The 25,685-nt window shown below is 44.2% G+C and overlaps 1 protein-coding gene across 1 annotated transcript in view; it reads right to left on the minus strand.

Annotated features, from left to right (window-relative positions):
• Window positions 1-16,773, minus strand: part of ACBD3 (acyl-CoA binding domain containing 3) — a 30,829-nt gene extending 14,056 nt beyond the window's left edge. The window contains exons 1-5 of the mRNA XM_084793876.1: window positions 16,399-16,773; window positions 7,636-7,777; window positions 6,745-6,885; window positions 5,134-5,292; window positions 2,880-3,054 (exon numbers count right to left, since the gene is read on the minus strand). Of these exons, the coding sequence (XP_084650002.1) occupies window positions 2,880-3,054; window positions 5,134-5,292; window positions 6,745-6,885; window positions 7,636-7,777; window positions 16,399-16,687 (906 nt within the window). The 5' untranslated portion in view covers window positions 16,688-16,773. The remainder of the gene's footprint in view (window positions 1-2,879; window positions 3,055-5,133; window positions 5,293-6,744; window positions 6,886-7,635; window positions 7,778-16,398) is intronic.
• Window positions 16,774-25,685: the final 8,912 nt, after the last annotated feature.

Genomic DNA, 25,685 nt, shown 5'->3' on the forward strand with positions numbered 1-25,685 from the left:
GCAGAAAAAGTGACAAATCAGAGAGAGGCTTAACAGAATGTGATACGCCCAACTCTCACGAGAACAGAGAGGAAAGGGAAGCTACTCAAGGGAGCAACACAGAACGAGAGAGAGGAGGCAGTTTGACCAGGAGAGTTTTTAAACCGAGAAGTTGAATGACAGAACAGGCTGGACACAGGTCAAGACAACGAGCCAGAGAACGAGAAGGAGCCAAGCGATTAGAGCAGGCTGCTGGAGTTAGTTTGAGGCCAAGCAGAGCAATTCAGAGACCAAAAGAAAAGCCAGATTGAGTAAATCAGCTGGGAGACGAATCTGAGCCAGAACAACTGAGTTGAACCAGCCAGCTCTGAGCTCACCAAGAACAAGAAAGATTGAGTTTAAGTAGTAAGTCTCAGAGGCTTAGACTGTACCGAGGATAGTAGTTTCCAGGACTAGGCCTAGGTCAGCAGACGGAGGCAGTAAGTCTCTGAGACAACAAATGAAACAGACAAATAAAAGGCCAGCCTGGTCTACAGAGTGAGTTCTAGAACAGCCAAGGCTATACAGAGAAACCCTGTCTCAAAAAACCAAAAGCTAAAATAAAATTGCTGGGCAGTGGTGGCTCATGTTTTTAATCCCAGCACTCAGGAGGCAGAGGCAGGCAAATCTTTGTGAGTTTGAGGGTAGCCTGGTCTACAGAGTTAGTTCCAGGACAGCCAGGGCTGTTACAGAGAGAAACTCTGTCTCCAACAAAACAAAACAAAACAAAACAACCTCCCCACAAAAGAAAAGCAGAAACATTCATGAACATCTAGGCCACTATATACACAAAAGAGCAGGCCCAGCAGTTTTGTTCAGTATTTACACAAAGAGAATACTTCAGAGTAGGAGGATTCTACTCCTTCCTTCCTCTTACGTGGCTGTTAAAGAAGAACTTGAGTGGTAATGGAAGTGTGTGGCTGGATTCTCAGGTAGCCTACTGTGCCTATCTATTCCCAGAAGCAACCGAGCAGACAGCATTTGGTCACACTAATTCCAACTGCTACTTCTGATTCCATTCCATGTTACCAAACCAGACTGACGTTCCCCTCATAAAGTGACAGCAGCGTAAGGACAGGACACTGTGCGGCGGCAATATTGTTATCTCAATACTTATCAACTAAGCAAAAAAGGAGGAAGGTGGTAATATAGTAAAGCACAAAGAGGCTATACAGAAGAGGAAGAGGTATCTCTCAAAAAGTGTGGTTTAAGCCGGGCGATGGTGGCGCACGCCTTTAATGCCAGTAATTGGGAGGCAGAGGCAGGTGGATCTCTGTAAATTCAAGACCAGCCTGGTCTACACTGTATAACACTACGCTGTTATACAGAGAAACTCTGTCTCAAAAAAACAAAACAAAAAACTGCTTTAGTAGCTTCTGATCCTCTGATGGGTTATATAGAATATTTTTCTTTCTTTCTTTCATGTTTGTTTTTTCCAGACAAGGTTTCTCTATGTAGCCTTGGCTGTCCTGGAACTTGCTCTGTAGACCAGCCTGATCTTGAACTCACAGAAATCCGCCTGCTTCTGTCTCTTAAGTGTCAGCACTTAAAGGCATGTGCCATCACACCCAGCTACGTAGAACCTATGGAGCCTTTCAACATCTCAAGACAGGATTTCTCTGTGTAGCCTTGGCTCTCCTAGACCAGGCTGGCCTCGAACTCAAGAGAGATCTGCCTGCCTCTGCCTCCTGAGCGCTGGGATAACAGGATAACAGGCGTGTGCCACCAGGCACAGCTGTCATCTCATGAGGGAAGAGAGCTTATTTTATTTAAAATTTTCTACCTTCCTAAAACATATTTATTATTGTATAATGAAAAAATATGTATGTTAACTTTGTCAAAAAAAAGTCACAGCCCACTATGGTGAGCATTTATAAATCAATTAATCTTTCTTTTCTTTTTCTTCCTTCCTTCTTTCTTCCTTCCTTTCTTTCTCTCTCTCTTTTCTTACCCGCTATGTAGACCAGGCTGGCCTCAAACTCACAAAGATCCGCCTGCCTCTGCCTCCCGAGTGCTGGGATTAAAGGTGTGCGCCACCACACCTGGCTTAATTTATCTTTCTATCTCTACCCGCTCCACCCCATTTTTTACTTGGAGATGGGGTCTTCTAAGCTGCCCATCCTAGCCACCTGGTAGTTGGTATCACAGGTTTATACCACCAGCCTAGCTATCACCTGCTCTCCCTTTATAGTCCTCTGAGGTCAAAAACCTTGATCTCGTGTCTTACTCTCATAGAACAGAGAAAAGGCAGGAAATCAGAGCAGGAGTAACATGGCAGAGAATCAAATGATAATGGCAGAGCCAGGACAGAACTCAAGTGTCAGACGCTTTCCATGGCTTTCACCTAAATAATTTTCTCCTATATTTTTGGTCGTGAGTCTCCAGCTCAAACTACTTTAGCACTGAAGCAAATATTTAGGAATGGGATGTTGGAGAAGGAGTATATGCTGTCATGAATTATAACAGGTCTGGTCCAGCTTCGAGGAACCAGCCTATGGCCTATGGGAAGGGAGTCTACCCCTTGAAAGCTGCCTGACCTGACAGTGCATATTCCTACACTAAGGCTAGCTACCCAGGTCCTCACAGTTCCAGGGGCACTATTACAGTCCTACCAGACTCACTGGTATGACTCTAGACTTATTCAACTCCCACACACCTTTCTAACAATATAAACGTACATCCTCTGAGGTTCTGTACTTTCTCTTGTAACTGCCAACACAATGCTAAACAGACTGCCTAAACAATCAGCCAAAGAGTTACCTTATACCTCAGGCTAGCTAATGCAAAATTCATTCACAACTGTTGGGAAAGAACCTGGGTGCCATGGAAATGCAACACCTTCTCTAAAGCTGCCGTCATACCTGTTGCTGTGCAAGCTGGACTTGATACAACTGTTGCATGTACTGCTGATAGTGCTGCTCCTGCAGCTGGCGGATGAGAATCTGCTGCTGTTCGTAGTTCCCTGGATACTGCTGGGCGGCATACTGCTGGAACTGCACGGCAGTCTGCGAGTTTAAAGCTGCCATTATCTGCTGCCTAAAAACAGTAATAATACATGCCAGTCTGACGACAGGAGCTGCTCATAACAAAGTAAGATGTCCTTGTTTATTGCTATAGCTTATCACTTAAAAATCACTGAGCTAATAAAGTATACCAAAAGCATGTGCTCCAGGCCCAGAATATTTATGGGAAAAAAAACTGACCTCTAATTTTTTACTTAGGTTTTTCAAGAAAACTTGGAATGGAGACTACTAAGCACACCATCACCATGGACATTATTGTTAATTACTAACTCCTTCTGTATCTTCTGACAAGCCGTGAGCTGCTTAAAGCATTTCCATGTACCAACCCACTCAGTCTTTGGAGACACTATGAGGTTGTTTAGTAACTGCCCAAGGTTCTACTGCAGCTAGATTTGAGAGCCAGAACTCAAATAGAGTCTGGCAGCAGGGACGACACTAACTCACCATGATGCCACAAGACACGGACTGCCATTGGGAATGGATGGGCACTTGACTCTGACTTAGTTTTTCCACCCAAACACGCCAGAACAGCACAAGGTAAAACAGCTAAGTGATGCTACAGGCTTTGCTAAGGATGATAAAGCCAGTGACAACCCCACGATCTGCAGCATTTCATTTAATGCTGCCTTTATTAAGAAGCACTGAAGATAATAGCAGGCCACGCTGCTTGCTTGGTTTACTGCTCACATGCGCATGCGCTCTCCCTCCCACCCACCTCTCTCCCCCTTCCCTACCCTTAACACGGGGTGATATTATACAGAGCCCAGGCTGCCTCTGACTCGGCCTCTGAAGTGCTGAGAGCACAGTTGTACTCTGTCTGCATCTTGTTTGGAGACACCAATTTCTACTGAGTTAGTATAATTTTTTTTCTTTAGTGAAAACTACATGTTTCAAAATTGCTATATAACCACTTAGTAAGATGTCAAATCTATATATTAAGAAATAAGCAGGCTGAGCATGGTGGCACATGCCTTTAACCCCAGCACTAGGGAGGCAGAGGCAGGCAGATTGCTGTGAGTTTGAGATCAGCCTGGTCTACAAAGTGAGTCCAGGACAGCCAAGGCTACACAGAGAAACCCTGTCTTGAAAAAGAGAGAAAAAAGAAAAAGCTGATAAATAAAACAAAAACTACAAAGACTCCCAACTACAGCATGACACTGGGCCCACCTAAGGTATCAACTAAAAATCCAAAAGAGAATGGGATTTAAAATGTCACTTCAAAGACAAGCAGTGGTGGCACACACACTTAATCCCAGCACTCTGGAGGCAGAGGCTGACAGATCTCTGTGAGTCCGAGGCCAGCCTGGTCTATAGAGCAAGTTCTAGGACAGCCTACAGGCCACACACAGAAACCCTGTGTAGAAAAATATTTAAAAAAGAAAAAAACAAAAACAAAAAAACCCCCCACACTTCTTCGAAGGTCATGGGGTCACTTTGAGGCCAGCTACCACTGAAGGTTTTTCTGAGAAACTCGCTGGGAACAATGAGAACCCCACGTACCTCAAGTTTTCTGGAGTGACTCTTTTGCCAGCCATCCCTGGAACCCCGGGCCCTCTTGCCTGTGTTTCCCTTTTATCTCCAGCTGTCCTTTTGAGACAGGGCTAAAGGAGGAAGTTTCAGCTCCCATGTCCTGTACGAGGTTGGGAATGGCTACCTGACACACACTGAGTTAGCTAGGCTTTATATCCTCAGAATTTTAAACTGGACCTCAGATTCTAGCCGCTCTCTCAGATACATGGAAAATAGATCACAAAATTCCCGGTGAGACAGCCTTATGTAAGACAAAGCAGACAGAAACTGCGGACAGCAGTGAGAACAAAGAGACAGACTAAGAAGGTAAGAGATGGTGAGAACTTAAAAGACACTAGACCCAGGACAGCAAGTGAGCAGCCTCAGTGCTGTTCTAGTCTCTAGGTTTTACAAGCTAACTCCAAATTTCAACACAATCTTCGATAAAACCACAAATCATTGGTAAAAATGAAAAAGGAAGTAACACAAGTCTACCTCCCAGGCAGTGACAGAACACTCTAAGACACAGGCAGAGCCCAGCACACAGGGTGGAAGCCTGGTTCCCACTGGTGAGAGAGCTCACTTTTGCTGTTCTAGCCGAAGCCTCTCTTCTTCTATCCGCCTCCTCTCTTCTTCCTCCCGCCTCAGCCGCTCCTCCTCCTCTCGCCTCCGCTCCTCCTCTTCCTTCTGCAGCCGCTCTCGCTCCTCCTCTTCACGCTGCCTTCGCTCCTCCTCTGCCTTCCTACAAGGTACAGGGCAAAGAGAATCAATGCTGCAGTGAATCTTATTTCTGAATCATTTAGATTTCATTTTCCAGTGAAAAATAAGACAAAAGTCTTTTCAGAGTATAGCAACCTGTCAAAATTTGAAACACATAAACTTCCTTATGGTAAAAACTTAAAATATATAGTTTATTGTACTTATAATAATATAAATGTATTTGTAAAAAAAATTTTTTTAACTTAAAATATGGAGTCAATCTCACAACATACCTAACTGCATCAAGATTAATTATTAGATGGGTGCTTCCATAGTCTTTAATGACAAAACAAAATAAAAGCAAGAATCAAAACAGGCAACTTTCAAAGACATTACATCTGACTCAACAATGTACAAGTACACAAATGACTTTCTGTTATTCCATTTTCAGTCAGTATCTAGTCTGAGCCTAGCATGGTGGTTCTTGGAACTGGGGAGGCAGAGGCAGGCAGTTCCCTGAATTCTAAGCCAGCCAGAGATACACAGTGAAATCTTGTCTTTAAAAGGGGATTGGGGGTGCAGGGCATGGCGGTACATGCCTTTAATTCCAACAATTGAGAGGCAGAGACAGGCAGATCTCTAAGTTTGAGGCCAGCCTGGTGTACAAAGTGAGTTTCAGGACAACCAGAGCTACACAGAGAAACCCTGTCTGGAAAAAACAAAGTAACAAAACAAAACCTTCAAAATAATAATGGGGGAGGGGCAGATGAGAGGACTGGGTGGCAGCATGCCAAGCCAAGATCTAACAACAGAGAATTTCAGAAACACAGTGAGCTCTGTAGTGTCTATTCCAAATGCTGGAAAGTATTAATACGGCAAATGTATGTCCATGCAGCACAGCTAAAAAACACAAAAACGGAATAGGAATACTCTAGAAGACAGAAGCAAACGGTATGTCGGAATAGAGGACGGAATGCATTTATGGTTCAAGGTCTTTTTTTTTTTTCTTTTTTTGGTTTTTCGAGACAGGGTTTCTCTGTGTAGCCTTGCCTGCCCTGGACTCACTGTGTAGACCAGGCTGGTCTCAAACTCACAGCGATCCACTTGCCTCTGCCCCCTGAGTGCTGGGATTAAAGGCCCAGCTTAACGGTTGAACTCCTTAAAAGCTTACTGCAGCAGGACAAAAGTAGCCAGGTGCGGAGGTCCACATGCATAACCCAGCACTCTGGAGGCCACCCTGGGCTACACAATGAGACTGTCACTGCTGTGGATGGGAGGCCCATTTTAAGGGTATAATGAGAAGAAAGCAGGCCCACTTCCCTCAAAGTGTCTATGAAGACCTGCTCCCATGAGGAGTTCTTAAATAATGCAACAAAAAGTGGAAGCAAGGAACAAAAGGACGTAAGATATCTGAGCCAGCACACATGCTCCTCACAGCAAAGGCATCAGTGCACAATGGCCCCACACTGTGTGCCACCACGCCCTGTAACATCACCTTCTTTTTTCCTCTTCTTCCTTCTCTATTCTGTGGGATGCGACATATGCTGAGAGGAGAGGGCAGCACCTGTTCAGGAGCTTCACAAACTCGACCATGGCATCCTCTTTGGACATGTTTCCCAGGGCTGCCCATTCTCTCCTGCAGAGAATACAAAAGGTTACCTTCCTTCCCGCAGCAGAATGAGAATCTTATTCAATTAAAGCTACAGATGAAAAACTCAATGAGGTATGCTTTTACTAGAAACAAAAAGTTCAAAACCTCAAGTTTCAGCAAACCTATATTGATATATTAAATAAGATGCCATAAACAATCAAAATATAAACATATTTTGATTATTTACACTTGTCAAAAAGCAATCTGTATTTTATTTTCTTTATATATTATTAGCTCCAACTGAACAAAAAATATTCCATTTTTCTGGCACAATTCTGTATGTCTCTATAAGGAAATCAATAGTATGTGTTTTATTTTTTTATTTAGTTTTATGCCTATGGGCATTTTGCCTGTGTTTACTTGTGCGCCACTCATAAGCCTGGTGCCAAGTGTGCTTGGAGGACAGAAGAGGGGGCATCAGAAACTCTGAAACTCAAATTATAGCTATTTGTGGGTGCTGAGAATCAAATCCAGTTCCCGCTGGAAGAGCAGCTAGTGGTCTTACCAGATGAGCCATCTCTCTAGCCCCAGTAGCATGTGTTTTAAATGGTTGCTTTTAATATTACTTAGAGTCATGAAATTTACTTGTTTTATATTCATAACCAGATAAGTAAATGTCTTCAACAATAGGATTTTGAGCAAAATGAATGTTTCAGTTGTTATGTTGAGCTAAGAGGTTCACTACTTCTGTCTTTAACAATTACTATTACGCCTACTAAATAAGAACACACTTACCTCCTGTCATTCCCCAGCACATCAAAGAATCCAACCTCAGGGCAAGTGTCTGGGTTATACGGGCCCAAGAGAACCTGCTTATGCAGTGCCACAAACTTCAATTTTTCTTCATAAGTTGGATGAAAGGCTTTGCCACCTTTTACTGAAAGAAAAGAAATTTAAAGAAAACAATTGGTATTGGTAAAATACAGTTTCCAGCATTGGAAATGCTTTGAAGCTTTGCTATAGAGAGTATCAATAACTGCCTATAACAAAGAAAGCATGTTTATTATTAATATTAATATTATTAATAATCTTAACATATTATTTTTTTATTTACTAGATTTTAATAGTTAGGCCCTAAAATATAAATTCTTTATTGAAGATTTTCTCTTCTTCCTCCCACTCTTCATTTTTTGTCTTTAAGTCATGTGTTGGAGTATGGTCTGGTGCTTTGTATTTGTTAATTGCACCCCTGCCTCGAGATTCTTACTGTTTATGAGCAGAATGTCACGTATCCCAGGTATTGCTGTTTAACCTTGCCAAGGAAATTATTTCTGATTGGCTGATAAAAATGCCTAACCCTGGGCAGGGCAGAATGGGGTAGGTATGGCCAGTGTTCAAGGGCTTTGGGAGAGAAGGATCTTGACAAGGAGAGGCAGATGGGACCAGAGGAGGGAGGAGGAGCATCACCACAGGACAGGCCCTCACGTGGGCCCAGAGGAGGAACTCTCAATTTCCACATGGAAAGAAATGGCCCAGATGAACAACCTTAACATGTATTTTGGGATTATGGATGAGAGTAGTCCAAACAGAAATTATTAGAAGCAGATGGCATGGGATGGAGGCTGGGAGAACATGGAAAGTAGCTTAGGGGTTAATATCTGCCATGCCCCAGGTGATAAGGCTATGTTAAAATATATCAGGTGTCTGTGTCTTTATTGATTGTGAAGTGGGTTAAATAATACCACTGTAATAATTTTAAGCCTAATAATAAATATTTATTAGGATATGCCATTAAATTAACAGCTTTTTATGCAGCCCAGGCAGGTCTCAATTTCAGTCCTCCTGATTCAGGCCCTAAATACTGCACTGCAGGGATGTGTCACTATACCCCGCTTGACTTTGTTTTGGTTTTGGTTTTTTGAGACACAGTTTCTCTGTGTAGTCCTGACTGTTCTGGAACTCACTCTGTAGACCAGGCTGGCCTCGAACTCAGAGATTCTCTTGCCTCTGCCTCCCAACTGCTGGGATTAAAGGCATGCACCACCACCACCCAGCTCGTTTGAATTATTACTATTTTTGTTGAACAACTATCATTATTTGTGTTAAAGTTACTATAAAAAATACATCTGTCAAACTGCAGACAGGCACATCAACAGTATCATTTGGACAGTAGACATACATTGAAAAATATACATAACTTTTAAATGCTATTTTTATTGTTATTGTTTGTGAAACAAGGTCTCACTATGTAGCATTGGCTGGCCTGGGACTCATTATGCAGAGGTAGGCTGGCTAGAAACTCAAGAGATTTGCCTGCCTCTGCCACCATAAGAAGCTAAAAATGATTCTTAAAAAACAACTTTCACCCCCTTGATAAGATCATGCATTAACAAATTACATATACTTTGAAAGGCTGTATATGTACTCTACTAAGCTGTGTGATGTTTTGGCACGGGCTTCAGAATCAGATGGACAGGTTTAAATCTCATCTTAGGTACTTCTGAGCTGTGGGATGAGTTACTTCTTAGTTTAATCAATAAAAGGAAGGTTACATCGCCGTGTCAGGCTAACAGTATATTATTATTAACGCTACCTCTGTGGTTCTTTGTTTAACTTATCATTGACTCTGGTCTGCTTCAACTTGGCAATTAAGAAAGAAGGCAAAATCAAGGGTGATGACACACATCAGTAAACCCAGCTAAGGCAGAAGGATCACCATGAGTTTGAGGATAGTGAAAGCTGCACAGCCTAGACTACAGAGTGAGACTGTGTCTCTGAAAAATAAATAAAAGAAAAAAGTAAAGCAGAATAAGACAGTTTGATAAGAAGTAACTATACAAAAACTATACAACTGGGTTCCAGGTAAACAGAAAATCTTTAAGTAACCTACCCCCACTATGATATATATATTCAAAATAGTTTAAATTAATTCCAGTAAATATGGACTATCAAATTAAAAAAACCCAGCTGGCTAGATGGCTCCACAGATAATCTGACAGCCTGAGTTTGATTCATAGAGTTCACATAGTGGAAGGAAAGAGTGGACCCCCTCAAGTTGTTCTCTGACCACACATGTCATTACACTGTCCCCACTGATAATATAAGTATAAAAGTAAAGCAAATAAATATAAAGTATAAACCATGTACAAGTTTCATCCATACACATAGTAGTAATCAAAATAAAACTACTTATGAAACCCAAAAGCAAAACAAAACAAAACACACACCTTTAATCTCAGCACTCAGAAGGCAGAGACAGACAGATTTCTACCAGTTTGAAACCAGCCTGGTCTGAGTTCGAGGACAGCTAAGGCTACATAAATAAACCATGTCTCAAAACAAAAACAACAAAAAAGTAAGAACATGAATACAACTATATGAACAGGAAGCTTGGGGGGGGGGAGAGACAAAGGACACAGAGGTTGCCAATAAACATCTATAAAAGGGTATTCAACTTCACTAATCAAAGAGATTGTAAATATGCTAACATATCATCAGATTTTAAAAAGCTAGACATTATCAAGAATTGATAAGAAGGAGGCTGGAGAGATGGCTCAGTGGTTACGAGCACTGACGGCTCTTCCAGAGTCCCTGAGTTCAATTCCCAGCAACCACATGGCAGCTCACAACTGTAACTTCAAGATCCAAGACCCACACACAGATGTACATGCAGGCAAAACACAAACGCACATAAAATAAAAAAATCAAACCTATACAAATATTTCACTAATTCTAAATTCTTTTCCCCTCCTTGGCTGAGACTAGGCTGGTCTCTTACAGAGAGATATGCCTGCCTCTGCCTCCCAAGTGCTGGGATTCAAGGCATGCGCTACCACGTCCATCTACCAATTCTAAATTCTAAGTCCGCCCCCATTAACAAACAGACACACTGCACACCATCTTTAGCACTTCAATGACATGGAGTTTTATAATACACTGTACATGGATGCCCAGAAAAAGATCTCAAGAAGTCACAAAATGGAGATGAGGACTAGGAGTGGTTGGCATCTACTCCCTGTACTACTCACTGCCACAGCTGTTGAGAGGCTTCTAGAGAAGGGACTGGAAAGGGAACTTAATTACTATCTGTGTGCATGTGTGTGTTTCCTCCTTCCACCTCTATGTCAGGTCTCCAGGCATGCACAGCAAGATCTTTTACCCACAAGTAATCTCACTCAAGTCCCCTGCAACTGCCAAAACCCTGAACTTTGAAAAACGTATTCATTTTTAACTGTATGTACATGCATGTGCCTGTGTAGGTGAGAGGCTTTGGACCCCTCCCCCCCAGGAGCTGGAGTTACAAGCTGTTGGGAGGCACCTCCTCTTAGTGGCGGGAATACAGCTCTGGTCCTCTACAAGACTAGTATAGATTCTTAATCACTGAGCCATCTTTAGCACAGCCCACCAAATATTTTTTGAGAGACAAACTGTGGGGCCAAGAAGACGGCTCAGCGGTTTAGAGCATGTGCTGCTTTTCCAGAGGCCTGGAGTTCAGTTCCCTGAACCCACACTGGGCAGCTCATAACCATATGTAACTCCAGCTCCAGGGGACTCAGTGCCGCCTTCTGCATTCTGAGAACAACGTTCACAATGTTATTTTAATCAGTGAAGCTCAATACTAAGCTGTTTGTGTGTCTATGCCTGTATACATGCTCACACACATATACATGCACGTGTGGAGATTCAAAGTTGACGTTCAGTGTTTTTCCTCTATCACTCTCCACCTTATTTTTTTGGGACAGTGTCTCTGAACCTGGAACTCGGTGGCTATGTCTAGACTTACCATAGGCCATCAAGTCCCAAAGAGCCTCATGTCTTGACCTCTGCAGTGCTAGGATTATAGGCACACCTCCACACGGATACTAGGGATCTGAACTCAGGTGCTCATGCTTGCTTTGCAAACCCTTTACCAACATATCCTTTAATCCTACATAAGATCTTTTTAATATTTACTCAACTTAATAATCAGAGCCCCTGTACAGATCACCATGCTACATGCCAGCAATGTATTGCCTTTAATCCCAGCACTCAGGAGGCAGAGGTAGGCATATCTCTGTGAATTGAGGCCAGAGCTATATAATAGAGATATCCTATCTCAATAATAATAATATTATTATTATATAATATAATAACAAATGTAGTGCATGTACCACATTTGTGCCTCATACTCAACAAAGGTCAGAAGAGGACACTATACCCTCTGGACCGGGAATTGGGTAGCTGTGAAACACTACGCGCTCTACAAGAGCAACAAGCACTCTTAACTACTATGCCATTTCTCTGGTTCTGCTCACACTGATTTCTTTTAATACATTTAAATTTTTCCTTAACATGGTAATGCTTTAAAGGGCCAATGTGGAGGCTGGACAGGTGACTTAGGGTTAAATAGCACTGGCTACTCTTCCAGAGCACTCAAGTTTGATTCTCAGCACTCACATGGCAACTCAAAACCATCCGCAACTCCAATTCCAAAAGACTCGATTTCTTTTTCTGACCTCTGCAGGCACCAGGCACCAAGTGGTACACATACATACATGGCGGCATACAAGTTTAAATCAAACAAAACCAACTTGGATCTTTCCACTAGTCCTTAATATTTTCATGCCAAAAATATTCAAGAAATTAACTAGATAGCACTTCCAAGTTCTTCCCCTCAGTATATTACCAGAAAGCAGGGGTGCTATCTAGTTTCATCTTCTGCAGTGGGAAGAACTGTCTGAAACCAGACAGAGATCCAACCCTGCCACTTACAAGGACTAACTGAGTGGCCTGGGCCAGGTCCCTTAACTTAAGAGATGCAGATAACATTGAAGTCTCCTGTGTGTATACAGCTTTCATCTGACATCTAGTAAACACCTGCTCTGTAACTGCTGACCGCCTGACAACCGCTAATTTTAAATCACAAATGGATGCAACCAATCTACTAGACTAATGTAACACAGCAATTGTTAGAGAAGGAAAAATCTAAACCCTAAACAACTCAACAAAAGCAAAATATAATTCCGCAAGTTAAATCCATCCTATAATTATAAAGCTCTGGAATTCTTTAAGACCTTAACATAAAAAGCTAAGAAAGTCCAGCTTAATCTTGCTAAAATAGAATTAAGAGCACTTTTCTCTCCTCCTTGGAAAACCCTTCACTGGTTCATCTAACAAAAAGGCTAAACTATTCACAACTTCATCAAGTCCTTCCAGGATCTGAACTCAGTTTCCTCCTCTCTCCATCTCCAGGACCCATCCCTCAATTTCCTCAACCTCCACTGTGCTACAGTTGTCAACTGGCCCTTTGAGTCATCTGACTCCATGCTCATTAAGATCAAAAAGAATTGTACCATTCACACGTAATATCCTAATAGTAACCCTTACCCATAATAAGGACACAAAAATCCCTGACATTTAGATAGTAAAACACTAACTTACAGTTTGTTTCATCCTAAGAGACATTTTCATCTATTATTTTACACACCCCATCCCCTTGGGTAGAACTCAGGGCCTTTGTTATGTATGTTATGTTATGCATGGTGAGCAAACACTTTATTCCTAAGTTACATCCCCAACCCAAATCATTTCACTTTCACTCTAGCAAAAAATTAAAGCCAGGTGGTGCTAGCAAACATACCTTTAATCCCGGCCCTTGGGAGGCAGAGGCATGACCGCTGAGTTTGAGGCCAGCTTGGTCTACAGAGTGAGTCCAGGACAACCAAGATAACACAGAGAAACCCTGTCTTGAAAAACCAAAAGAAAAAAAAAAAAAAGAATTGAGCAAACTATCAATGTACTCTCCTGTAAGGCCCCTCAATATGGGCTCTCTGAAGACTCTTGCCCCTCAAAAGGCAATTTAAAACAATCTGTTTAGACCACTCATCTGTTTTGTTTTGATTTTTCAAGACAGGGTTTCTCTGCGTAGCCTGCTGTTCTCACTCTGTAGACTAGGCTGACCTCAAATTCAGAGACCCACCTGCCTCCATCTCCTCACAGCTGGGATTAAAGGCGTGCACTACCATGCCAGGTTTAAACCACTAAATCTCTTTTTTTTTTTTTAAAGATTTTATTTATTTATTGTATATGAGTGCTCTATTTGCATGTACACCTGTTATGCCAGAAGTGGACATTAGATCACATTACAGATGGTTGTGAGCCACCACGTAGTTGCCGGGAATTGAACTCAGGACCTCTGGAAGAGCAGACAGTACTCTTAACCGCTGAGCCATCTCTCCAGCCTTAAACCACTAAATCTTAAATGTGAGTCATCTAGTGTACCTAATCCAGCTTCTTCTTTATGTAGAACTTAATTCTAGCAAAGTTAGATTTCTAGGACTTTATATGCCAACAGCTATTTAGACTGAAGCTCCTGACCCAAAGCAATGCTAAAAATTTTCTTAAAAAAAAAAAAAGATTTATTTTATGTGTATGAGCACTCATGTACACCTGCATGCCCTAAGAGGGCATCAGATCCCAGTATAGATTGTTGTGAGCCAATATGGTTACCAGAAGTTGAACTCAGGACCTCTGGAAGACAGTGCTCTTAAATTTTTATTTATATTTCGTGTGCATTGGTATTCTGCCTGCATGTATGTCTGTGTGAGGATGTCTTACCCCCTGGAACTCAAGTTACAGACAGCTGTGAGCTGCCATGTGGGTGCTGGGAATTGAACCCGGGTACTATGGAAGAGCAGCCAGTGTTTTTAACTACTACTGAGCCTTCTCTCCAGCACCCCCCCCCCATTTTTAAAAATTAGTTTGTTTAGGAGTTATGTTTTGCTTTGAGACAGGCTCTCACTATATAGCTTGGGCTGTCCCAGTACTCACTATGTAGACCAGACTGGCCTCAAATTCAGAGCTCCACCTGTCTTTGCCTCCCTAGTTCTGAGATTAAAGATGTGTGACAGTATCCTTAGCGTTTTAATCTCTTAAAGCAGATACTATCATTTTCACATAAGACAGGCTCAGATGAAATTACCTTTTTGGGTTTTTTTGTTTTGTTTTGTTACCCATGCATCAAAAGCAAGGATTAAAAATTGCTTCTTCTGGGTCTGAAGCCATATCTCAGTGGTTAAGAATGAATAATGTTCTTCCCAAGGATTCCAGTTCAATTCCCAGCAAGCAAGTCAGGCAGTCCTGTGACTCCAGTTCCAGGGGATGTATACTGACACTGACACACACTGACTCTGACACACACACACACACACACTACATAGGCAGACATGAAATAATAAAAATTTTTGAGTTGGTTCATTACTTTTTTTCTTGCGGTTTATGTTACTGAAAAGCAAGTTCCAAAAATAAACTTTTAAGGGCAAGCATTGCTACATGAACTGCACAGAAACCAGTGGTCTTGTATTTATTTTCAACACTCTAAAATCGAGCCAGAGACTGGAGATAAAGTGACCCTAATTACCAACTCCCCAATTCTACTAGAACACAGCAAAGGCTCAACTCCTTGTGCAACGGCAATGAACAGTTCAAGAGTAAACTTAAAAAAAAAAGACAATGAACGTAGAGTAACCGTTTAATGTTCTGGGAATTTTCATGGAACACTAATTTGCACAATTAAAGTTATTTTAAAATAAAACTACTGCAACACGGATCACTACAATGAATAACTCAGCTTCAGCTGGTAAAATATGTACTTTGAAAGTACTTTCTCTGGGAAAACTGTCATAAATATGCTTGTTCTGGAATGCTTGTGGAACCTAGCAACCACTTTTAAAGTTTCATATCTCTCTCTCCTTTTGCTTTCCCACTCAAGACTCAAATAGCTTTAAGAATCCGACTGTTAGTCAAGCTCTTTCCTACTGACCAAATCTTGTGACTTTACCTACATGAATCACCCAATTTAAAAAAAGAAGAAAGGAGGAAAACCACCGCAAGACGCGCGCGCGCACACACACACACACACACACACACACACAGAGAGACAGAGACAGAGACAGAATGAGAAGGTTTGGGCCTTACTCTTCAGAATTCACTCACAAGGTAAAATTTCATAACCATTAAGAAGTTATTAGAACACAGTGGCCATTGTTTACTTACACAGCAAAATGGAATAAACTTTAGTATTTTAATTTATCCTTCGCCACATCCCTACCGTGGCATGACCATGCTCACGGCTTTCAAGGCTAGAAAAGGTACGTGTGGGAACCATATACAATTTTCTTCCACTTTAAGCAAGTTTTTTTTTTTAAATCGCTTTGATGTGGTATGCCACGGGGATACGGGGTTGCGGGGGGAGGGGGGTCGATAAAGAGCAACAACAAAAAAAGAGAAATCCATCCCAGAATAGGAGCCCCTGGAAGCGCGCGCTCCTTCTTCCACTCTAGCTCATGGAAACCAGAGAACTTAAGACCAGGCATAACGCCCCCAGCAACTTCAGGCGACGCGAGCTGCTAAACCGGGGTTCCGAGTCCCTCGGGGGTGTGACCAGGGGCCAGACCGGTAGTGACAAACTCCGGGTGCCACCAAGGACGGGAGCCGCGCTCCGGTCACCCCGGCCTAGCGCGGGTGGGTGGGGCACGCATGGCCGGCCCGCGGCCCCGCAGAGGCGAGTGACCCGCTCACTTTTGAAGAAGCGCAGCGCCAGGCCGTACAGCTCCTCCAGGCCGAAGCCCCAGTGCTGCTCCATCCGCCGCGCCTCCTCGGCCGCGCCCTCAGCCGCCGCCTCCCCGGGCTCCCGCCGCTGCCCCGCGGCGCCCGAGCCCTGTCCAGCCTCGGGGTGCGAGGGCGGCGGCGGCGGCGGCGGCGGCAGCAGCGGAGCACCCTCCGCGCCGGGCCGTTCCTCAGAGTCCGGGCTCAGCGTGAGGCCGTCGAGCGACACCTCGAGTTGCTCTACGTTCAGCTGCGCCGCCATCTCCGCTCGCAGCGCCTCCTCGGCGGGGGACAGGCGGCGGCCACGTATCGACTTCCTGCTGACCTCTCACCTCCGCTCGCCGACACCGGAACTTCCGCTGCCGAGGCGGCTCGGGCGTGAAAGGGCCCGGTGCCCCGCCCCCGGGCGTGTGGGTCACGCCCCTCCCGCGTCTTCTGCTTGCTAAGGGCGGCGCGCCCCTCCCTGGGCGAGCTCACCCCTGCTTTCTGCCGGGGCCCCCGCGGTCCCGCGGAGTTCGTGGCGGTCCGCGTTAGTCCCGGGCGCCTGAGGTGAACCACACTTGGGCGATCCGGGCGGTGGCTGAGCGCGCGTCCGACCCTGCAGGTCGCTGTTGGCCAGGCTATCTGCACATGGGTTACACTTGGTCGCTCCACAGTGACCGTGAGGAGATGCGGGGCAAACGGCAGTCGTTATTTTAAAGTAGAAAACGGGGTGTTCCTCCCTTGAGAGCGTTCGACCTCTCTTTCCCTTAATTTAAGGAAGGGAACGGTGGACTGCGTATTTGCTAGGTAGCTCAGGCTGGCTTTTTGTCTGTCCTCCTACCTCAGCCTCCCAAGTGCTTTGACTCCAAGTGCGTGCCACCAGGAAGGACCAGCACTAAGGACAGCCTGAGGCCAGTTCAGCTACCCTTGCTACGAAAGTATACAGGGTCAGAGGACAGAGTCTCTGCCTTGTCGGGTACAGAAAAATACGAAGGTAGTTAAGGAGAAACAGTCTGAGAGTACATAGCAGTCTCTCTGTTTACTTGTTTGTTTTTGAGACAGGGTTGAGAGCTGCATAGCCCTGGCTGTCCTGGAACTCACTACGTACATCAGAACAGGCTGGCCTCGAACTCAAGGAGATCCACCTGCCACTGCTCCCGAGGGCTGGGATTTTGGATTCTTTTTTTTTTTTTTTTTTTTTTTTAAGCTACAAACTTTTAATTTACGAGCTACATAGACCCTTGAGCAGAGAAGCTCACAAGCATTGTCTATCTTTGCAACACTGCACAGGCGCCGGGCCCAACGATCACCAGCTGCCCATTTACCAAAAAATTATGCTTCCGAAATCTCTTGATGTCGATTCTGCACGCAAAGCAATCGAGTTGCCATACATGTGCCACTCACGACAGAAGCCCTTTTTTGGGATTTTGGATTCTGTAGCAGTGTTTTAGTCGTTAAAACTGAAAAGACTGTAAGCTTCTTGTGTAGCATAGAGTGGGCACGCCCTCCAGCCTAGGAATGTTTTTTATTGAGTTGAAGTGGCAGCACACTTCAATTGCATTCAGTGGTAGGGACTACCTTGTGTATCAGGCGCTGTGGGAAATACAAAGGTGAGTAGTTGTGGTGTCCAACCTCAAGGCATCATGGTCCAGGAGGCGAGCCTATGCCAGAGCACTGTAGTAGGGCCAGGTGGCTGGGAGGTGCTTGCTGCCTCAGTGACCTTGAGCAGGTTTCCTAACTGCTGTTTCCTCTCTAGCTCTCAGGCTGGACTGATGAGCCTGTGAGGTAGTATGCTTTTCAAGAGTATTTGCGAAGTCACTAGAAGTCCCCCCAGAAGTTTCAGTCTTCTGCATAGTGCCACGCTGGGAACCCAGGCTTTAACACATGGGTTTGGGGGGACAATTCCATTCTATAGTACAGCAAAATGTAAAGCACTGAAAAAGGGGGAGCACGCCTGTAACTCTTGCACTTGGGGAGGCAGAGGCAGGGGGACCTCTGAGTTCCAGGTCAGTCAGATCTACACAGAGAAACTATGTCTTGAAACAAAACAAAAAACCAGAAGGACTTGCTGGTTGATAGCTTTTAATACAATGTGGTCACTACTCTATGCAACATTAAAAAAAAAAAAAAACCAGAGTTACCCCAAGGGGAGCTCATGAGATAGAATCTGCCCCTGGACTTGACTTGAAGAATTGGTATATCCTTTAAATCTGAATTGTTGTATACGTTAAGTTTGAACCAATTGGTACCATGTTAATCTGGAATTTTAGTGTGACATCGTCAGGTTTCTGGCTTACCATAAAAATTAAGCAATCTAAAGCAGGGCTGTGGTGGCGCACGCCTTTAATCCCAGCACTCGGGAGGCAGAGCTAGGCGGATCTCTGTGAGTTTGAGGCCAGCCTGGTCTACAAAGTGAGCCTAGGACAGCCAAGGCTACACATAGAAACGCTATCTTGAAAACAAAACAACACCACCACCACCACACACACACACACACACACACACACACACACACCAAACCAACAAAAGCAATCCAGTAACCATGGGCCTAAGACTGGTGCTTAAAGATACTAGCAGGTGCTATATAGAGCTCACAGCCGTGCCTGTCCTCTGTGGCAGACACGGTCCAAGCTGTTATCACAGGCCATAAAAATGATAGCTTGATGTTATCTGTCTGGTCACTTCTCTTAGTCTGTTTGTACACTGTAACCCATATTCTGTCAGTAACTCTAAATGGTTCACCAAGTAGGACTTTGGTGGTAGTCATACTTTGGTCTGTTGTGGGCTCCCTATCTAGGGTGAGTAGCCGTGTGTGCTGTTTCTCCCCAGGAAAAGTTTCATCACACAACACTGGTAAGGGCCACTTTCTAGTCCCTAGGCATCCATACTCTTGCTGTATTGTCACACAGTAGAAGGAAGGAACAGGGAAGCTCTTTGGGACCTCTAAATAAAGATGGTTATCTCAGTTGGGTCCTATCCTTATGAACAGTCACCTCCCCAACACTCGACGACTTTATAGTACCATTACATGAGGGTTAGATTTCAACATATGATATTGGGAGGGCATGGTATTCAGCCTAAAACACCACAGCAGAGGTAGGTGTGTGTGTGCGTGTGCGTGTGCGTGTGCGTGTGCGTGTGTCGTCTTCAGACAGAAGAAAGAGGCTGGGCACTGTGGCAAATAGCTGTAGTCCCAGCACATAGGAGATGAAGGATCAAGAGTTTAATTAAAGTCATCCTCTGCTACATACTGAGTTTGAAGCCAACCTGGGCTTCCTGAAAACTTCCTTCCTCTCTCTCATACACACACACACACATACACACATCTATCTCTTTCGTTACCTAGAAAGAGAATGCATTTCTTCCCTGTATTATCACACAGTGTCAGTAGGTTTAGATTAACATCTCTTCAGAAGTGTTCCAGAAGCTCCACAAGGTAAGTGATAAGTGTAATTTCCCAGTAGCTGGCACTGTTCCTCTCTGCCTGCATTACAGAACATCCTCCCCTCCCTCCTCCCTCCTTCCTCCCCCCTCTCCCTCCCTCTCTCTGTTATTGTTGTTAGTTTGGGGTTTGGTGTCTTCTGTTTGTTTGTTTGTTTGTCTTGAGACAGCTTTCTTGTGTATCTCAAGCTGGCTTTAAACTCACTGCATAGCCCAAGATGGTCTCCATTTAGGCAATCCTCCTGCCGTAGCCTACTGATTGCTGATGTATGTGCTACCACACCTCCACTGGCATTCACTCCTTCCCTCTTTTCCTCCAGCCCTTCCTTCTTGCTTGTTTTCTGAGACAGAACCACACGTGGCTCAGACTGGCCTAAAACTTGCTATTTATTGAAGTGTGACATTGACCTTTTTTCTTTTCTTTTTTTTGTCCTCATTTGTGTATGACATGGAGCATGTCAGGGTCAGGGGACAGCTCATTCTCTCCTTCCACCATGTGGCCTTAGTGATCCAACTCAGGTTGTCAGGCTTGGCAATAACAGCCTTTAACCACAGACCCACCTCGCTGGCCCAGCATGAAGCGCTTGATCCTCTTGTATTAAACTTGTGCCACCATAGTTGTTGGTTTTGTTTGTTTGTAAACAGTCTCATCTGTATTATCCAGGCCAGCTTCAGACTTTGGGTCTCATGTCATCCTCCTGCCTCTGCCTTTCTAGCTGGGACTACAGAGGCACAAAACATTTTTGTAGGTTCAATTTTCTTAACCAATATATTTTATGACGAACTTATTAACCAAGCACACGTTCTTTATATCCTGACTAACCGAAACAATAAGAAAAGAGGATTAAGGAATAACAAAACCGTAAGGATATCAGTTCTGAGGAGTGATTCTCCTGGTGTTGCCAACAGGATTTCTTCTGCTGGAACCTCAGCAGGAGTCAGAGCCCCGAAGCCTTCCCTCAAGCGGTTCTCTAGGAGCGTCTTGAAGTGGAGCGGTGAACAGCCAAAACTATCCCAAGTCTCCAAAAGCCCCGCCTCCAGTTCTGGGCTCATTTATATATCTCCTCCCAGAGTCTGTTCACGGGATCTTTTCAGCTGGCAACAATCAAGCTCCCGCACGAGGTGCTTTGCCTTCTAGTGGATTAACCTCACCTGTTCTCACAAGACTAGGGATATCAAAAACAGGTTTATCTCTCCTTCACATTTTGTTTGTTTTAAATTTTATTTGGTTTTGTTTTGTTTTTTCCACATAAGGTTTCTCTGTGTAGCATTAGCTGTCCTGGATGTGCTTTGTAGACTAGGCTAGCCTCTGCCTCCCAGTGCTAGGATTAAAGGTGTGCATCACCATGCCTGGCTTTTATTTTGTTTATTTATAAATTGTGTGTGTGTGTGTGTGTGTGTGTGTGTGTGTGTGTGTGTGTGTCCCTGATGAGGCCAGAAAGGGGTGTTGTATCCTTGGGTTTCCTACAGCTGGCGTTACAGGCAGTTGTGAGCTGTCTGACCTGGTTGCTGTGAACTCTGGTCCTCTGTGGAGCAGCAAGTGCTTTAGATGCTGAGCCATCTCTAAGATCTCAAAGCATTCCTAAAAGCCAGGGACCATTCCAACATTATGGATATATATAATGTTCAAAAGTAAAAGTAAAGACAGGCATTGTGGTACATTCCTTTAATCCCAGCACTCAGGAGGCAGAGGCAGGTAGATCTCTGTGAGTTAAAGGCTAGCCCATTCTACATACTAGTTCTGGGGTAGCTAGAGCTGCATAGGATACCCTGTGTCAAAACCAAAACCAAAACCAAAAAACGAAGAAGAGGGAGGGAGGGAGGAGTCGGATAAAGTCCTTTTTTCTAGGGATCCATTCAGGACAGCCCAAGGCCAGAGCATTAAGCGTCAAGGTCCCTCTGCGCCACCTGCTGCCCAGCAGTGGTAGTGTTGTATCCGTGTGGAATGGGGCTGTCAGACCTACTCCACCACCCAGTTCTGGCGGGGGAAAAAGGTAAATCTGCAAAGTGAGGTGTACTACTATGCTGTGGACATACCTGGGAGCCAAACAAGCTCAGTCAAGCACTGGTTAGCCCCAGGCAGTATTCTACGGAGGAGATGAAATTTTTCTAAATGTTCCTAGTAAGGATTAAAGTTCAACAGGACATGGTCTCATTATTTAAGCATCGTGTGTGTGTGTGTGTGTGTGTGTGTGTGTGTGTGTGTGTGTGTGTATGTGTGTGTGTGTGTTTTGTGTATGTCTGCATGTATGTATGTGTAGATAGGTGTATGTGTAGCATGCATAGGGATGTGTGCAGGGTGCACCCCCGGGAACCAGAGAAGAGCACTGAGCTCCCTCTTCTACTGTATAGCTTATTTCTTTGAGTCAGGGTCTATCACTGATCCTGGAGTTAGATTGGTAGCCAGCAGCCAGCAAGCCCCAGTATACTTCTGTATCAGTTCACACAGCACACACAACAATGCTGGTGTTACAGGGGAGTGCATGGACACACACAGGCTTGTTGTTTGGTTTTTGTTTTGCTGTGTGTGTGTGTGTGTGTGTGTGTGTGTGTGTGTGTGTGTGTTTAGACAGAGTCTCACTGGCCAGCCCTGGCTAGCCCAGAACTCCCTATGTAGACCAGGCTGGCTTTATCTGCACCCAAGAGCGTTGGGATTAAAGGCCTGCACCACCACCCAGCTTTGTTTTATTTTTTATACTTATTTTATGTGTGTATCCCTGGTGAGCTGCCATGTGGGTTTTGGGGACCAAACTCTGGTCCTCTGAAAGAGCACAAGTGCTCTCAACCTCTGAACCAATTCTAGATCCCCCAACAATATTGTAGTTCTAAGTCTATACATTTTCCTACACATTTTTAAACTCAATTTTTCTTTAGATCTAAGTAGTATTCCATTATATGTCTGTGTATACACACACACACACACACACACACACACACACACACACACACACACATACATATCCCAGATTTTTGTTATTCATTCATCTGATGGACAACTAGGTTGATTCCAATTATTTGCTTTAGTGAACAAAGTAAATTTTGTTTTATTTTGATTTTGAGACAGGGTTTTACTCTGTAGACCAGGCTGGTCTCGAACTCTGCCTGCCTCTACCTCCAAAGTATTGGGATTAAAGGCGAGTGCCCCTACTGCCTGGCTGTAATTATAGTTATTACTATTATAAATACTTATTTTAATCCCTTACATAGGAGCCAGGGAGAGGGATAAGACAGTAAAAGGCATTTGCTGCAAAGCCAAACAAGTCCAGCCTGACTTCTGGGACTCACAGATGGAAAAGAGAATGAGTTGTCCTCTGACTCCCATACACATACCAGGGCATCTGAGCGCCCCCATCAATAAATAAATACAATTTAATCCCTTATACTGCCTAATTTGTAAACTCTGCATTGCCATCGGTGTCTCTACACAGGAAAAAAGAACATTTGCAAACTTTAATTCTGCCTGGGATCTCAGGCATCTGGATAAAAGTGTAAAGGTGGTGCTATACATGGATTACTTTTTCCCCCCTAATTTTCAAGACAGAGTTTCTGTGTGTAGCCTAGGCTGTCCTGGACTTGCTGTGTAGACCAGGCTGGCCTCAAACTCCCGGAGATCCACCTGCCTCTGCCTCCCTAAGATGGACTACTTTTGAAAAATTTACTTATCAAGCCCAGCTCCTTACCCTTGCTAAGCAGGTGCACTGTCACTGAGCTACGTCCCCAGCCCTTTTCTTTTCTTTTCTTTCCCCCATTTGGATACAAGTTCTCAGTAAATTTCAAGACTGACCTTAAACTTACTTGGCAGCTACTGTGGGTCTGGAACTTGTGGTCTCTCTGCCTCTGCCTCCTGAGGATTTGAGATTACAGAGCGGCAAAAATAAGCTACTAGGCCTAGCTTGTTCTTCTTTTTTTAACCTCTTCTCTCCTTCCCAACTTTCTTCCTCTCCTTTCTTTCTCCTTTTCTTTCTTTTTTCTCCTTTCCACCCCTCTCTTCCTCATGCTCTTATTCCCTTTTTTCTCTCTAGGAGACAAAGTTTCTCCATGTAGCTAAGGCTGATCTGGAATTGCTATGTAGCCCAGGATAGCCTTCCCATCGAGGCCCTCCTGGTTCAGCTTGTAGCCCAGGATAGCCTTCCCATCGAGGTCCTCCTGGTTCAGCTTTCCATGCCCTGAGATTACAGGTCTGCGCCACCCCTGGCTTCTAATCACCTTTCTTTCTTTTTTCAAAGTCTGTGCCAATGCTGCCTCCTAGTGCTCAACACATGGTGGACACTAAATAGACACGTGTCCAGTAGATGAACAAATGCCGCCATGTAGGTTAGAACCTCTTTCGTACCCTCATTTCCTTTCTGAGAATATTTTTTTTAATTCATTGCGTCACCCCCTCAAATGTTCCTCGATTCTCAGAGAGCAGGTTAAATTACCAAATTATCCTAAACCTAATTTTAGTAACCTTTCTCTTCCCAAATTCAACAGTTTTCACCTACTCGTTTATGAATCTTACAATTTGCAAAGAACACCCCTCCACCAAATTCCTTGGAGAAAGTCATTCAACAAATTTGTGAACACATTTCAAATACAAGTACAACAGTCCCAGCATTTGAGAGGCTGAGGCCAGGGAATTACCAAGCCAGAAAGAAGAAAGAGGTGCAGAGCCTGTGGGTGGTTACTCCTCAGCGTCCCACGCTGTACGCCCAAACCAGGCTGGCCTTCAAGGTGAGAGCCTTTTCCTCGGTCTCCTGAGTGCCGGGCTCGTCAGCTGTGCCATCTAATACCTGGTTGCTCTGTGTGTGTGTGTGTGTGTGTGTGTGTGTATGTGTGTGTGTGTGTGTGTCTGTCTGAGTCTGAAGGTCTCACGACATAGCCAACTTGCTATGTGGACCAGGCTGGCTTTGAACTTCCTGTGATCTGCCTGCTTCTGCCTCCCGAATGCTGGAACTAAAGATCTGAATCATGCCTGGGCAACACCTGGGATCTTATCTTTCTTTAGAGTCTATGGCTGCGGTGCCTCCTGTTGCCTGACATATGTTCAGTGCTGAATAAACATTTGTTGTGGATTAGGCAAACAAAGTATACAGGTCATTTCCCTTCAGAGGACATTTCCTAAAGCCTCTTTGTCAAGCACATCATTTTTAGTAGCCTTTTTACCATCTCAGAGTCACCATCCAAAAGCGTATTTACACAGTGACTTTGGAAGTGTCCTGATGACAATACAAAAGGGAACTACAGAGAAAGTGCCTAAGAAAACTGTGAAATTTGAGCATGGCTACTCTGACAACAATGAAGAGGAAAGATGCTTGCCTTTCTCCATGGAAACAGCCACAGATGCTGGAAACATCAAGAAAACTTCAGCTACAGACGCACATGGACAACAGTGAGTGGTATGTTTGTGGGTGTTGCTTGAGTTTTGTTTTTTTGTTTGGGTTCAGTGGTGGTAGGGGTGGAAGCCAGCCCCACACATGCTGGGCTAGTGCTGTACCACTGAGCTATGTACTCTAGTGCAGAGATCTTTTAAATTACTAATAATCTATAAGAAAAAATTATGTATTTGACCCTTCACTGGAAATTTTGGTGCACATTAAAACTATATACAAGCTGAGGTGTGGTGTTGCACACCTTTAATCCCAGCACTTGGGAGGCAGAGACTGGCCATCTCTGAATTCGAGGGCAGCCTGGCCCACAGAGTGACTCTGTGGCTACACAGAGAAACCCTGACTGGAAAAAAACAATTGCAAACAATATCCATTTACAAGTTCTCTGTGTTGACCTGTAAAATGCAACTCCTGCTCTAAGGCCATCACAGACTGTTTTGCCCTGTGACTGGCAGAGTGAGCCAGCCT

Source organism: Acomys minous (genome assembly GCF_964271855.1).
Source record: "Acomys minous genome assembly, chromosome: 1".
NCBI lineage: Eukaryota > Metazoa > Chordata > Mammalia > Rodentia > Muridae > Acomys > Acomys minous.